Source organism: Lagenorhynchus albirostris, chromosome 4 (assembly GCF_949774975.1).
Source record: "Lagenorhynchus albirostris chromosome 4, mLagAlb1.1, whole genome shotgun sequence".
NCBI lineage: Eukaryota > Metazoa > Chordata > Mammalia > Artiodactyla > Delphinidae > Lagenorhynchus > Lagenorhynchus albirostris.
In genome coordinates this window covers 78790470-78807124 of record NC_083098.1, presented here as the reverse complement: position 1 = coordinate 78807124, position 16655 = coordinate 78790470, and the positions used below count along the sequence as shown (strand labels likewise).

The following is a 16655-nucleotide window of genomic DNA, read 5'->3' as shown; positions in this document are numbered from 1 at the left end:
ACCTGTATGTGGTCTATACAACACTATAAATTCTGCCAATAGATACATAAACCTGATAAATTACCCTGAACCATAAGCCATTTTAACAGATCCAATTGAACCTGAGATGTAATTCAACTTTTAGTTTTGTAAACTTTTACATTAATATCTCAAGAGGAGTCCTGACAAAGATAGAAAGCCTGGGGCTGCTACTTCCTCTGCTTTTATAGCACAGCTTGAACAGGACATCTTGTAAGCTGAGGTTTTTCCAATGTAGCATGCAGATCTGCAAACGCCCAAAGGACATTTAGAGCCTAAAAGAAAGCAATCCTTTGAATGCCTTTTGATACAGTGGCCCGCAGAGAAGAGTAAGAATCAAATAGTAGATCCTGTCCATTTCTTTGAATAGTCCCATAGCCCTGGTTCTTAACCCTTTTTCTGTCTGCAATCATCATTATTATTATTGCATACCTGTACTATTCCTAGTTTTGCAATGGGGAAGGGACTTTTTTTTTTTTTTTTTTTTTTGCGTTACGCGGGCCTCTCACTGTTGTGGCCTCTCCCGTTGCGGCGCACAGGCTCCGGACGCGCAGGCTCAGCGGCCATGGCTTACAGGCCCAGCCGCTCCGCGGCATGTGGGATCTTCCCGGACCGGGGCACGAACCCGCGTCCCCTGCATAGGCAGGTGGACTCTCAACCACTGCGCCACCAGGGAAGCCCGGGAAAGGGACTTTTAATAAACATCCTTCACTCGGTCTCTTGGGCAACTTAATCCGAAGGTTATAATTTTATAAAAAATAAGGTCAGTTTCCTCTTATTTCTGACAGGCAGCGGGAAATAAAATCTCTACCTTAAATTTTTGGTTAAAAAAAATCAAGGTGTATTATATTTTCATACAGTTGAATCCTAGGTAAGGCTAGTACCAGTCCTCAGTATAATTAAATTGATATCATATCTGGATTAAATTTTTAATTCTAGAAGAAAATATTTAACCATGTGAAGGACATTATCAATTACTTTGACAATTCCAACTCTTCATTTTCTTCATGCTTTCTTGAAATTACTTCATAGATTTAATATCTTGGCATATATCTTGGTTATCTGACTTAATTTAGAAAATAATCTCTCTGATTTGGTCCTTTCAGAATTCCTTATCTTTCCACATTTTTTTGCACTAAAATTTTCTCTCAAACTAATTCTTACCTACCAACTTATAAAATGTTAAACATTTAATTACATTACCTGAATATCAGTTTAAAGTTCTTGTCAGGGTCTGTCTTAGCCCATCTGGGCTGCTACAACAGAACACCATAAACTGGCTGGTTTATAAACAATAAACATTTACTTTTCACAGTTCTGGAGTCCAGAAGTCCAAGATCAGGGTGCCAGCATAGTTGGGTGACGGTTCTCTTCCTGTCACAGACTTCTTATTATATCGTCACATGGTGGAAGGGGCTAGGGAGCTCTGTGGGGTCACTTCTATAAAAGCACTAATCTCATTCATGAAGGTTCCACTCTCATGACCTAAGCACCTCTCCCCCCCCACCCAACAAGGACCCCACCTCCAAATACCTTCACACTGGGCATTAGGATATACGAATTTGGAGGTGACACTAAAGTTCAGGCCATAGAAAGGTCTCAAAATTTAAGTTTGCTTTCAGAATTTAGTTTCCAGTATTATCTTTTTCCTTCTCCCTATATCATCCTAGAACAGGATTATTGTAACTAGTATGGAGAGTTTTCTAATCCCTGTCCTTTATAAGTACTTAAAGTATAGAAAGACATTTTCAATGTTATACAGAAGAAATCAGAAGAGCTGGGTTTGAGTCTTCATTTTTCATAAGATATTATTGGATAAATTATATAATATCTTGTCCTCGATTATTTCTAAGCACTGTTATTCCCATTTTAGAAACTGAGAAACCTGAAGCTCCAAGAGGTTCAATAACTTGAGCAGGGTCAGACAGCTCAAAGGAGCCATGCTAAAAGGAGCCATGATTCAAAACTATATCTGCCTATCTTAAATATCTGTGTGTTTTTTTTTTAATTTCTGTTCTGTAATGACATCCTTAATTATTCTGCTTAATAGAAGGTTCTAATCCAAGTTATTTCAATTTTTGAAGTAATAGAATACATTCTGTTCAGTTATGCTTCCATGTTTGATATCAGATACTAGGATAAATACGAAGATGAATAAGATACAACTCTTTCTTTCAACAAATTTACAATCTAGAATAAAAACAGCAAAATTGGCCTTGATTATACAGGGAAGAGGTTGCCTTGTTTTTTCTACTTATCTTTGACATTTTAATCTTTCACTGGAGGTAGAACCTGTAATATATGAAAACGCAATGAACTGTGAGAGAAATTTGGTTTCAGGTCACATGCTATCATCACTGGCTCAGTCACAGAGAAAGAGCACACAAAGGTTACCTAAATGAAGCTTTTCCTAAATTGGGTTTCCAGGTCAAGAGATTTCTTTTTCATGTTGGAATAAAAGTATTGAATCAACTACTGGTATTTTCATCACGCATACAACATCTCAGTGTCTATAAGTACATGGTATGATAAGATTTTCAAAGAACAGGGATGAAAGGTAAGGATTTAGGGACAAAGACTCATAACCCAGAATGAGAATCTGCACTTGTCCCAGTGGCCATAGAGAAACTGCCAAAGACATCTGACCCTAGGGGTAGTAACTAGTGTAAATTTCAGGGACTGGCTTAAAAATGACTCATGAGCCAGATTCCCTGTTGAAAAAAGCATTATAAAAAAACATTTACTCCAGAACAATGTGAAGAAAACAACTATGGAGACTATAAACAGATTTATTCTCACAACAAATATAATTATTAGTCCTTGGTATCAATATATATTAATCATAATTATTCACACATTTGTATATTGTGATGAATATAAGCACAGAAATGTAGTTTATTTTAAAAGAATCCAATGCAGATGGTAAATTTAGTCACTGCGAAGGGGCTCTGATTTATAAATTTAAAATGTCAAGATATAAACTAAAACAAAAATGAAATAAAACAAAAGAAAAAGTAACTAAAGATGAAGTTATTTCTCAAACAGGAATAGGCAGTATACCAAAATCTATTTTCAGTCTTTCAGAAAATAAATTGGTGAAACCAAAAGTTTAATATGAGGAAATGCCTTTTCACAAATTTAAGAACACTTGATTAAAGGAAAAAGAAAACCCCTATCTGTACATGAAGGAGTCCACCTACTGGACAGAACTGTTAACCGGTATGGAAAAAAATATCACAAGCAGGTGTTTTATACTCTAGGCAGAAATTTTCTCGGCAACATGAAAATATAATTGGCTTTTTAAAAAACAATTAGCAGAGGCCTGGCCTGTGGCCACCGGGACCAAACAGGCAGCAGGGCGGGAGGTGTGGACTGCGGAGAAGGGGCTCACGCCCGGCAGCACGTGTTCCTAGTCCCAGAGTATTTAAAAGATGCTTCAAAGAAGATGAAAAGTGGGCTTCTGTTTGTAAAACTGGTTAACCCATGTTCAGGGGAAGGAGCCATTTACTTGTTCAATATGTGTCTACCGCAGCTGTTTGAAATAAAAGTTTTCAAGGAAAAAAACCATTCTTGGTTTATAAATGAATCAGTTCAATCAAGAGTTCTTCTTCACTTTGCCACACTCATGGACCCTCTGTTTCTGCTTCTCCACTCCCTTATAAAGGCTGATAGAGAGGGAAAGTTTCAGCCCCTGGATCAAGTTGTGATGGATGACATGTTTCTGAATTGCATCTTGTTGCTGAAACTTCCTGAACTTAAGAAGTTACTTCAACATGTGACAGAGGAGAAAGAAATAGACAAGAAGAAATATTACAAGTACAGCAAAAAGAAGACATTAAAATGGCTGGAAAAAAAGGTTAATCAGACTATGGCAGCATTAAAAACCAATAGTGTAAATGTCGGTGCCCGGGTACAGTCTACTGCATTTTTCTCTGGTGACCCGGTTTCCAGTGACAAGGAAGAGGATTGTATTAATTATGCCCATGGTCTGATATCTGATTACATCCCTAAAGAACTAAGTGATGACTTATCTAAATATTTAAAGCTTCCAGAACCTCCAGCTTCAGTGCCAAACCCTCCATCAAAGAAAGTAATCAGATGAGCCCGTAGAAGCAAAAGAAGATTACACTAAGTTTAACACTAAAGATTTGAAGACTGTAAAGAAAAATAGCAAAATGACTGCAGCTCAGAAGGTTTTGGCTAAAGTTGACAAGAGTGGAATGAAAAGTATTGATTCCTTTTTTGGTGCAAAACATGTTTAAAAAAATTGGAAAGATTTGAAACACTGAAAATTAAATCGAGCAAAAATGTTTGCCTTCTACATGTCCCATTTTCATCCTTCCTCCATTCCACTGTACTTCCTAACTCTTAATTACCACCTTTTGAAAAAAAGTAGGAAGGGGGCAATTTTCAGATTCACTTGAACATTTCTTTGTGTTTGATGTTTGTGTTTCCTGAACAAAATATGGGAAAGTAATTGTGTAACTTCATGGCTTGTGGACTTTGGAGTTCTGTTTGACATCATGAAAAGTAATCAAGAGAATAGAATTAACCTCTAACATCACAATTTCCTCAATAAACTGATGTGTGACAAAAAAAAAAAAATTAGCATTACAATTCTAGCAAGAGGCAGGAACCATTAAGTGTACCTCAGTCTAGGAGGGTTTAATATATATCAAACCGAAAGGAAGGAAGGAAAGGAGAGAGGAAGGGAGGGAGGGAAGCAGTGAATCTCATCTCTTCTTTCTAGACTCTTCATGTTTCATTGTGTTCATTTTTTGCTGAGAAGCATTTTAGGGCATAGATTTTCATGTGCATTTTCCATAGGAAGATACTATGTCCTCCAAGCCCAAGAGTATTAGGGGGAAAAAAAAAAAAGTAATAGGTGCTAAAAAAAGAAAAGATTGTCTTATGTCCTTTATCTATACACTGTCTGCCACCCAGGACTCAGAGGTTTCATCTAATTATGTATGTAAAACTACTTTACAAAATAAATATCTCATACAGATATAAGACAACTGAGTCACATATGAGTCTTGTTTGACAATTCATACCAAGCAGGCAAGCAGTCTTACTTCCTGATTCCTCCCTAATTACCTCACAGGAGCAGAGTTAGCCTCTGCACCCTAGAGGCAGATTGAAGAATAAAAACTTAGCCTGGTCTGGGGATTCTTTGCCACCTCCTGGACATGCCTCACTCCTGTTTGGAACTATTAATCAGGCCAGAACCAGTAGTCTGCCAACCCTTGCGGAAGGCATCGATGTTCCAAAACGGAAGGGCCGCCTGCTGTGCTGACACCACTCTTAATGACTCTTAAAATGACTCTTAAAAACACCTGGAGAACAACATTTCACAGTGACAATCAGAGCTTTCCTGACAAGCAATAACTCACATGCTGGGTACTGTGCATTAGGAGCACAATGGGAATAGCAAAGTGGTGTCCCTTAGAAGGGGCCATAAGAGCTCATCGCTTTCCTTTGAAGCAAACACTTCGGTGTCTCAGAGGGGTGCCCTCAGGTATTAGACACTGCATTCCACCAAGACTTCGATGAATTCTTTTAGGATGACAGGAAATAAGCCACATTTAAATCCCGGTCTATTTCCAGCTTGTTAATGTCAATTTATGAATTTAAGTGTTTTCTAAAAATAATAGATTTAATTCAAATCACCAAAGTAATACATAACAAGTCAAGTAGCAGTGTAGACAGGTTACTATATTTACAAAGATGACAGATCACTATATTTCTTCTTGAATGATTATATTGCAGTGATGTACTTCCCTATTCGTCTCTTGTATATACTTCCTCCAATTCCCAAGTCTCTCTCTTCCCCTAATCTCCACCCTAGATACAACTAATACCACAAAGCAAGCACCAAAAGATATTTTAAAGTAAGTGGACAGCCACTTATCTGCACTTTCTAGTGTTCCTATAATGATCATATATTAATTAATTAATATATGGTAGAACTAGTTCCATTTGGTAGAACTAGTTCAGCCACCCTTATAATAAGTCCCCAAGTTTCCATCATCCACTATGTCTATTACCTACATTCTCTCTGGCTAGGACTTAACATCTTCTTTCTTAGGTCTGGCCTTAGACCTGCCATCTGCTCCCTGCATTTAGCTTCCGTCACAAAACAGTCTTAGCGTGCAACTCTTCCCCATATCCACCAAGCCTGACATCACAACACTACTTGACTCTTCTTCAAGTCAGGGACACTCTCACATACTTTACTCTCTTGTTTTCACTGACTGAATTCTGTTTTCCAATATTGTTCCAACATGTCTGAGCAGGCTTCCACTGTATTCTCTCTCAGAGAGGGAGAGAGCCTAGATAGATATAACAAAAAGGACAAACATACATTCAGCACAGGGTAATGGTAACATGGAAAGAGGGAAGTCTAATTTCATGTGAAAGGAATGCCTCCTGAGGAGTAGTTCACAATGAGGACAGAAAGTCAAAGCCCCTCATTTTTTTAATAAGATTATTAGGACAGGAACAAAGGGCTCTGAATAAAAATAGTGCTCAGTAAATACTGTTGGCTTACTCCAACTGTGTAAACATGCATGTGTGCGCACACACATACACACACACAAACATAAACAAACACACTAAAGTGAAACTAATAACAAATGCATCAAAATTAACCATGGTTGCCGCAACTAGGGTGCCTGGCAGACGCTTGTGGGGGACCCTGACGCCCAAGGAAATGGGAAGAACCCCCAAACGAACCAGTAGGATGTGGGGGAACTGAGGGGGGAGAAGAAGTGGAGGCCGGACAGGACCAGTGCCCCTGAGCAGTGGCTGAGAGGGGAGAGGGGTTCCCACACCTGGAGGAGCCCTCGGGGGCTCAGATCAGGGAGGAAGCAGGCCCAGCATTTCCCCTGTCCAATCGGCCAGGGAAGTCTGCCCCACTCTTGGGCTGGGTCCTATGCCCTCATGATTCCCCTCCAGGCTGGGTTGATCCTGGGAGTGCAGAAGGGAGGCCAGAATAGAATAGGAGAGGCAGGCGGGGGGAGTGGGAAAGGAGCAGAGGGCATTTGCCCCACCCACTCAAGCCCAGGAAGCCTGCTGGTCTGCCAGGTGTGGTCTCCTGCTGTCTGAGACCAGAGGCAGGGGCAAGCCTGGGCCTCTTCTGTTCTGTTGAGCCTAAGCCCCAACCCCTCACCCCTCCACCTTTTCCAGCCCTTTTCCTAAGCATAGGCCCCACCCACTGCCCAAACCTCAACCCTGCTTAGGCTCTGCCCTCCACAGCCAATGCCTCTTCCACTTTTTTTTTCTCTTCCTCCTTTTTACTATTGTGGTTCTGTTTTATCTTCCAGTTGTTGTTTCATCTATATTTTTATTTTTATATTTTCTAACATAGCTGTTAGTTAACTAGTCTAATTTTATCTACTTCATTATTGTTCTCTCTCTCTCTTTTTTTTTTTCCCCACCCCGCTCAGCTTGTGGGATCTTGGTTCACAAGGCAGGGGTTGGGCTGAAGCTCCTTTGGTGGGAGCTCCAAGTCCAAACCACTGGACTAACAGAGAACCTCAGACCCCCGGGGAATAATCATCAGAGTGAGGTCTCCCAGAGGTCCTCATCTAGGCACCATGACCCAGCTCTACCCAACAGCCTACAAATTGCAGTGTTGGAAGCCTCAGGCCAAACAACCAGTAAGACAGGAACACAATCCCACTCATAAAAAAAAGGAAAAAATAATGAGATGGCAAAAAAATATGTCACAGATGAAGGAGCAAGGTAAAAACCTATAAGACCAAATAAACGAATAGGAAATAGGCAATCTACCCGAAAAAGAATTCAGAGTAATGATAAGAAAGAGGATCCAGAATCTCAGAAATAGAATGGAGGCACAGATTGAGAAAATACCAGAAATGTTTAAAAAAGAACTACAAGAGCTAAAGAACAACCAAACAGAGATGAACAACACAATAACTGAAACGAAAAATACAGTAGAAGGAATCAATAACAGAATAACTGAGGCAGAAGAATGAATAAGTGAGCTGGAAGACAAAATGGTGGAAATAAGTGCCAAGGAGAAGATTAAAGAAAAAATGAAAAGAATGAAAAGAATTGAAGACAATCTCAGAGACCTGGGACAACACTAAATGCACCAACATCCGAATTATAGGGATCCCAGAAGAAGAAGAGAAAAAGAAAGGGTCTCAGAAAATATTTGAAAAGATTATAGTGGAAAACTTCCCTAACATGGGAAAGGAAATAGTCACCCAAATCCAGGAAGCATAGAGAGTCCCATACAGGATAAACCCTAGGAGAAACACACCAAGACACATATTAATCAAACTAACAAAAATTAAATTCAAAGAAAAAATATTAAAAGCAGCAAGAGAAAAACAAGAAATAGCATACAAAGGAAACCCCATAAGGTTATCTGCTGATTTCTCAGCAGAAACTCTGCAGGCCAGAAGGGAGTGGCAGGATATACTTAAACTGATAAAAGAGAAAAACCTACAACCGAGATTACTCTACCCAGCAAGGATCTAGTTCAGATTCAAGAGAAACTAAAACCTTTACAGACAAGCAAAAGCTAAGAGAACTCAGCACCACCAAACCAGCTTCACAACAAATGCTAAAGGAACTTCTCTAGGTGGGAAACAGAAGAGAAGAAAAAGACCCACAAAAACAAACTCAAAACAATTAAGAAAATGGTAATAGGAATATACATATCAATAATAACCTTGAATGTAAATGGATTAAATGCCCCAACTAAAAGACACAGACTAGCTGAATGGATACAAAAACAAGATCCATATATATGCTTTCTACAAGAGACCCACATCAGACCTAAGGACACAAACTGAAAGTGAACGGATGGAAAAAGATATTCCATTCAAATGGAAATCAAAAGAAATCTGGAGTAGCAATACTCATACCAGACAAAATAGACTTGAAAATAAAGACTGTTACAAGAGGTAAGGAAGGACACTACATAATGATCAAGGAATCAATCCAAGAAGAAGATATAACAATTTTAAATGTTTATGTACCCAACATAGGAGCACCTCAATATATAAGGCACATGCTAACAGCCATAAAAGGGGAAATCGACAGTAACACAGTAATAATACGGAATTTTTTTTAAATAAATAAATAAATAAAAATAATACTAGGAGACTTTAACACCCCACTTACACCAGCAGACAGATCATCTAAACAGAAAATAAATAAGGAACCACAAGCTTTAAATGACACAAGATACCAGGTAGATTTAATTGATATTTATAGAACATTGCACCCAAAACTGGCAGAATACACTTTCTTCTCAAGTGCACATGCAACATTCTCCAGGATAGATCACATCTTGGGTCACAAATCAAGCCTCAGAAAATTTAAGAAAAATGAAATCGTATCAAGCATCTTTTCTGACCCCAACACTATGAGACTGGAAACCAATTACAAGGAAAAAAAACTGTAAAAACCACAAATACATGGAGGCTAAATGGTGCACTACTAAATAACCAAGAGATCACTGAAGAAATCAAAGAAGAAATAAAAAAATACATAGAAAGAAATGACAATGAAAACAAAATGACCCAAAACCTATGGGACACAGCAAAAGAAGTTTTAAGAGGAAGTTTATAGCAATTCAATCTCACCTCAAGAAACAAGAAAAATCTCAAACAATCTAACCCTACACATAAATCAACTAGAGAAAGAAGAGTAAAGAAAACCAAAGTCAGTAGAAGGAAAGAAATCATAAAGATCAGAGCAGAAATAAATGAAATAGAAATGAAGAAAACAATAGCAAACATCAATAAAACTAAAACCTGGTTCTTTGAGAAGATAAACAAAATTGATAAACCCTTAGCCAGACTAATCAAGAAAAAAAGGGAGACGATGCAAATCAATAAAATTAGAAACTATAAAGGAGAAATCACAACTGACATCACAGATATAGAAAGGATTATAAGAGAACACTACAAACAACTATATGCCAATAAAATGGACAACCATGAAGAAATGGACAAATTCTTGAAAAGTTACGATTTTCCAAGACTGAACCAGGAAGAATTAGAAAATATAAACAGACCTATCACAAGTAATGAAATTGAAACTGTAATTTAAAATCTTCCAACAAACCAAAGTCCAGGACCAGATGGCTTCACAAGCAAATTCTATCAAACATTTAGAGAAGAGCTAACACTGATCCTTCTCGAACTCTTCCAAAATATTGCAGAGGGAGGAACACTCCCAAATTCATTCTATGAAACCACCATCACCCTGATACCAAAACCAGAAAAAGATATAACAAAAAGAAAATTATAGTCAAATATCACTGATGAACATAGATGCAAAAATTCTGAACAAAATACTAGCAAACAGAATCCAACCACATATAAAAAGGATCATACACCACGATCAAGTGGGATTTATCCCAGGGATGCAAGGATTCTTCAATATATGCAAATCAATCAATGTGATACACCATATTAACAAATTAAGGAATAAAAACTATATGATCATCTCAATAGATGCAGAAAAAGCTTTTGACAAAATTCAACATCCATTTATGATAAAACTCTCCAGAAAATGGGCATAGAGGGAACCTGCCTCAACATAATAAAGGCCATATATGACAAACCCACAGAAAACATCATACTCAATGGTGAAAAAATGAAAGCATTTCCACTAAGATCAGGAACAGGACAAGGATGTCCACTCTGGCCACTATTATTCAACCTAGTTTTCAAAGTTCTAGCCATGGCAATCAGAGAAGAAAAAGAAATAAAAGGAATAAAAATTGGAAAAGAAGAAGTAAAACTGTCACTGTTTACAGATGACATGATACTATCCATAGAAAAACTAAAGATGCCACCAGAAAACTACTAGAACTAATAAATGAATTTGGTAAGGTTGCAGGATATAAAATTAATGCACAGAAATTTCTGGCATGCCTACACACTAACAAAGAAAAATCAGAAAGAGAAATTAAGGAAACAATCCCATCTACCATCAAAAAGAATAAAATACCTAGGAATAAACCTACCTAAGGAGGTGAAAGACTTCTACTCAGAAAACTATAAAACACTGATGAAAGAAATCAAAGATGACATAAACAGAGGCAGAAATATACCTTGTGTTTGGATTGGAAGAATCAATATTGTGAAAATGACTATACTACCCAAAACAATTCACAGATTCAATGCAATCCGCATCAAACTACCAATGGCATTTTTCAAAGATTTAGAACAAAAAATTTTACAATTCGTATGGAAACACAAAAGACCCCGAATAGCCAAAGCAATCTTGAGAAAGAAAAACGGAGCAGGAGGAATCAGGCTCCCCGACTTCAGACTACACTACAAAGCTACAGTCATCAAGACAGTATGGTACTGGCACAAAAACAGAACGATAGATCAATGGAACAGGATAGAAAGCCCAGAGATAAACCCACACACATATGGTCACCTAATTTATGACAAAGGAGGAAAGAACATACAATGGAGAAAAGAAGCCCTCTTCAACAAGTGGTGCTGGTAAAACTGGACAGCTACATGTAAGAGAATGAAATTAGAACACTACCTAACACCATACACAAAAATAAACTCTAAATGGATTAAATGTAAGACCAGATACTATAAAACTCTTAGAGGAAAACATAGGAAAAACACTCTGACATAAACCACAGCAAGATCTTTTTTGACCCACCTCCTAGAGTAATGGAAATAAAAACAAAAATAAACAAATGGGACCTAATGAAACTTCAAAGCTTTTGCACAGCAAAGGAAACCATAAACAAGACAAAAAGACAACCCTCAGAATGGGAGAAAATGTTTGCAAATGAAACAATGGACAAAGGATTAATCTCCAAAATATACAAACAGCTCATGGAGCTCAATATCAAAAAAACAAATAATTCAATTAAAAAATGGGTGGAAGACCTAAATAGATATTTCACCAAAGAAAACATACAGATGGCCAAGAGGCACATGAAAAGATGCTCAGCATAAGTAATCATTAGATAAATGCAAATCAAAACCACAATGAGGTTTCACCTCACACCGGTCAGAATGTCCATTATCAAAAAATCTAGGGGGGCTTCCCTGGTGGCGCAGGGGTTGGGAGTCCGCCTGCCGATGCAGGGGACACGGGTTCGTGCCCCAGTCCGGGAAGATCCCACATGCCGTGGAGCGGCTGGGCCCGTGAGCCATGGCCGCTGAGCCTGCGCGTCCGGAGCCTGTGCTCCGCAACGGGAGAGGCCACAGCAGTGAGAGGACCGCGTACCACAAAAAAAAAAAAAAAAAATCTAGGGCTTTCCTGGTGGCGCAGTGGTTGGGAGTCCGCCTGCCGATGCAGGGGACACGGATCCGTGCCCCTGTCTGGGAGGGTCCCGCGTGCCATGGAGCAGCTGGGCCTGTGGGCCGTGGCCGCTGAGCCTGCACATCCAGAACCTGTGCTCCGCAACAGGAGGGGCCACAGCAGTGAGAGGCCCGCGTATCGCAAAAAAAAAAAAATCTAGAAACAATAAATGCTGGAAAGGGTGTGGTGAAAAAGGAACCCTCCTTCACTGTTGGTGGGAATGTAAATTGGTGCAACCACTATGGAGAACAGTATGGAAGGTGCTTAAAAAACTAAAAATAGAACTACCATATGACCCAGAAATCCCACTATTGGGCATATATCCTGAGAAAACCATAATTCAGAAACAAACATGTACCACAATGTTTATTGCAGCACTATTTACAATAGCCAGGACATGGAAGCAACCTAAATGTCCATCAACAGATGAATGGATAAAGAAGATGTGGCACATATATACAATGGACTATTACTCAGCCATAGAAAGAAACGAAATTGAGTTATTTGTATTGAGGTAGATGGACCTAGAGTTTGTCATACACAGTGAAGTCAGAAAAAGAAAAACAAATACCGTATGCTAACACATATATGTGGAATCTAAAAAAAAAGAAAAAATGGTACTGATGAACCTAGTGGCAGGGCAGGAACACAGACGTAGACGTAGAGAATGGCCTTGAGGACATGGGGCGGGAGGGAGAAGCTGGGACGAAGTGACAGCAGCATCAACATATATACTCTACCAAATGTAAAATAGATAGCTAGTGGGAAGCAGCAACACAGCACAGGGAGATCAGTTCGGTGCTTTGCAATGACCTAGAGACATGGGATAGGGAGGGTGGGATGGAGGCTCTAGAGGGAGGGGATATGGGGATATATGTATGCATATGGCTGATTCACTTTGTTGTACAACAGAAACTAACACAGTGTTGTGAAGCAATTATACTCCAATAAAGATCTATTAAAAAAAATTAAGAATGGTTGTTTCTGAGAAGTGGAATTTTTTCTACAATTGTTGTTTTTCCAATGTTTCCTCATTAATCTAGTCTGTGTTACTTTTACTACAAGGGGAAAAAATGATTTACACAAAGGAATAAATACCAGCAGCATTTTTTAAAGAAATTCATCTAAGCCTTGAAACCTCTAACAAGCACAGCTAACTGAGCCAAACTCCAGAAACAATGGCTCTAGCTGAAGGTTGTAAGATAGCAGACTTAAGCCCCAATTAAGTAGAATCTGTAATGAGTCCTGAAGCTTTATGTTACTCTGGTGTGTCTGTGAGCAGAAATGCAGCCTAAGTCTATGCCTTCCTCAGTACATGTCATGTTTTCATAATCACAGGATTTGGCTTCTGTTCTAGTACAGATTAGCTGCTAAAAGCCAGGTGTGGCAACTGGCTGGGAACTATCAATATAATGGATTTGACTATGGAACAGAAAGGATACTGCTCTAAAGCAAATGGAGCCCCTAGAACATTAATGGCACCTTATTCATTCATTCCCTAAATATTTACTCAATATGCCAGGACATTTGAGACTTTGGGCATATAAAAGACAAATCAGGCCACATTTCTTTCCACATAGATCTTACATTCTACTGGGAGACGTAGACAATAAATAAAGATGTAAAGAAAAATAAAGCAGGGTAAAGGTGCTACTTTGAGCAGGACAGGCAGTGAAGTTTTCTCTGACAAGCTGACAAAGACTGAAAGAAATAAAAGAGCAAACCACGTGGACATTTGGATGAAGATCATTCTGGACAGGGGGAACAGCAAGTGCAAAGACTCTGAGGTAAAGTCCTTCCAGCATGGAGGAGTAGCAGAGCAGCTGGAGAAGAGTGAGTACAGATAGAAACTAGTGAGTCTGGAGGCAGATAATGTAAGGCCTTTGGGTCAGAATAAGGATTTTTTATTTCACTGAGTGTGACAGGAATGCATTTGAGGGTTTTACTCAGAAGGTAATAGCATATTTACATTTTAAATGGATCTTTCTGGCTATGTATGAAGTATAGCTAAATGGAGGCAAGAGTAGACACAAGGGGTAGAAGGATAAAGTAAACGTCCAGGTTCCAGATGATGGTGGCTTGAACGAAAGTGGTGACAACAGAAATGGAGAGAGGTGGTCAGACTCAGAATAAATTTCAAAAGTGTAAAACCAACAGTTTTGCTGATGTGGGATATGAAATGAAGAGTGATGTCAAGGGTGATGCCGAATTTTTTGACCTGAGCAACCAAATGTTATCATTTACTTGAAGGGGAACACGCTGAGAGAAACAGACTTAGTGGAGAAAAATCAAGAATTCAAGTTCAGTTATGTTAGGTTTAAGTAGACAGTTAGATATGGGTCTGAAAGATTCAGGTCAGAGATGGAACCTGGGGAGCCTTCAGTGTCAGGATGGTAATTAAAAGATTACCTAGGGAGTGAAAGTGTCTAAAGAAGAGAAGAGGTCCATGACAGAGTCCCGGGATACTTCAACATTTAAGGCCAGGATGAGGAAGAGGATCCAACAGAGAGGACTGAAAGGGAGAAGCAGTGAGAAAAGGAGATCAGAAGAAAGAGAGACGCCCCCAGAGCCAGCTGAACTAAGTGTCTAAGAGAATTCACTTTGAATAAGACAACTATGTAAACTTTCCTTGTCTTGTCTCTGATCTCAGAGGACTTGGAGAAAAGACATGAACTTACATCAAATTTCAGTTTCCCCCATCCCTTTGAAATCTATGTAGTAGACTAGTGAATACAGTGCTACCCCATTATGGATTAGTTTGTTTACCCTGAGCCTACTCTTGCTTCTTCCCCTTGTTCTCCTGCCTGTGTCACTAGTGAATGACACTGGATTCAGCACAAGCTGAAGACACCACAGATTTTTCAGAATACAACATCCCGAAAGCCAAGCTTGATTGTGAGCATTGTAAAACCAAATTAAATTTTAGGCATGTTATTCTGATGCAGTGAAGAGAAAATGAATCTCAGATGTAAGTAGGTTTCTTTTGTTCCAGCTCTGTGCAACGGACCTCTTATGTATTCATTTATTTCCTTACTCTTTCACCCTATTCAGTTAAATTTATTTTTAGCTATTGTTGGGCATCCTTTAGGAGAGGCAAATATTAAGGACTATTATCGAGTACAACTCAAAGGTTCCAAAGAACAGCCTACTTAATGCATCAATGGAAAGGGAAGAACTCCTTTCCTCCCAAGAGGGTCAAGTACTCCTTCTTGCTAACTCCAGTAGCCTGTGAGTCTTCCTGACTTTGATACTAACTGCAAGGACTACTGGTATTGAGATTATAATATAGCCTAAAAGGAAAAGAAAAGCAGTATCACACATGGTATCAGACTTCACTGATACTTTTCATAATGTTAGTAGGACAAGTTTATCAGAAATGTCACATGAGTTAATATAGGCAAACAGCATAGGTGGGCATCTTTTAAGTCACTATCACGTACCTTTATTTCTATAATCCTTTATGGACTTTATGATACATCTTACAAGAGGTGTTTACTGGCTTGGCCATGGTTCAGGAACTGAAGCACACAAAGACATGCATTCCTTGCATAGGAGTTACTTTGGGGACTTGCCACCACTTTATATGAAAGGTAGAGCTTAGTGCACTTGAAGAGATGATTTGTTCAATGGTGCCTGACTCATCCCAAACTTTGCCCTTCTTACCCACATCAATTTCCATGATCAGAAAGAAAAATGACTCATTAGAAGGACAGAAAAATCAAAGTGGCCCCTACATCTTCAGAAAATAAGAATCAGAATAGGTCACTGTATCCCAAGACCACTAGTTATTTTGGTAAGGTATTCTTATTGTTATGGAAAAAATTTTATGGACAAATACCGTTGGTGAATACCAAGTTAAATTTATTCTTCTGAATTTTGTTTTATTTGTCATTTTCAATGTGTAATTATAAATATTCACTTTCTTACCTAAATGTATAGCCACAGTTTTGAATTTTTCAAAAAAGAGCCCCCCAAATTGTATAAGCTCAAATTGCACTAAAACCTCATCTCCTTGAGGTAAAAAGTATTCATTAAAATCACATAGCTGGAAAATGATAAAAAGTGGACTTGAAGCTAGGTCAGTTTGGTCTCAAAGAGCCCCTATCATCATTTAAACCTCAGTGTTAATGCATTTCATCTCCTCTTGAGCACAAATAATCTCAGAGGGGAGAGAAAATTAATGAGTCTTCTGGAGAAGGAGATATTGCTAGGCACACAAAGACGAGTCTAAAGGCACCTAAAGTTAAACTATTCCTACTTCAAAATTTTGCCTATACTTAAGCCACTGGCCTCCTGTTACAGGGCTGGCT

The 16655-nt window shown here is 38.8% G+C and overlaps 2 protein-coding genes across 2 annotated transcripts in view; one reads left to right on the top strand and one right to left on the bottom strand.

Annotated features, from left to right (window-relative positions):
- Positions 1 to 16655, bottom strand: part of LOC132519360 (cytochrome c oxidase subunit 7B2, mitochondrial) — a 174334-nt gene that overhangs the window by 133443 nt on the left and 24236 nt on the right. The gene's annotated exons all lie outside the window — the stretch shown is intronic.
- Positions 3392 to 4285, top strand: LOC132519359 (ribonuclease H2 subunit B-like). Its single transcript, XM_060147294.1, is given in 2 exon segments — positions 3392 to 4110; positions 4112 to 4285. Coding segments are annotated over 2 exon segments (816 nt in total). The 5' UTR covers positions 3392 to 3463; the 3' UTR covers positions 4281 to 4285.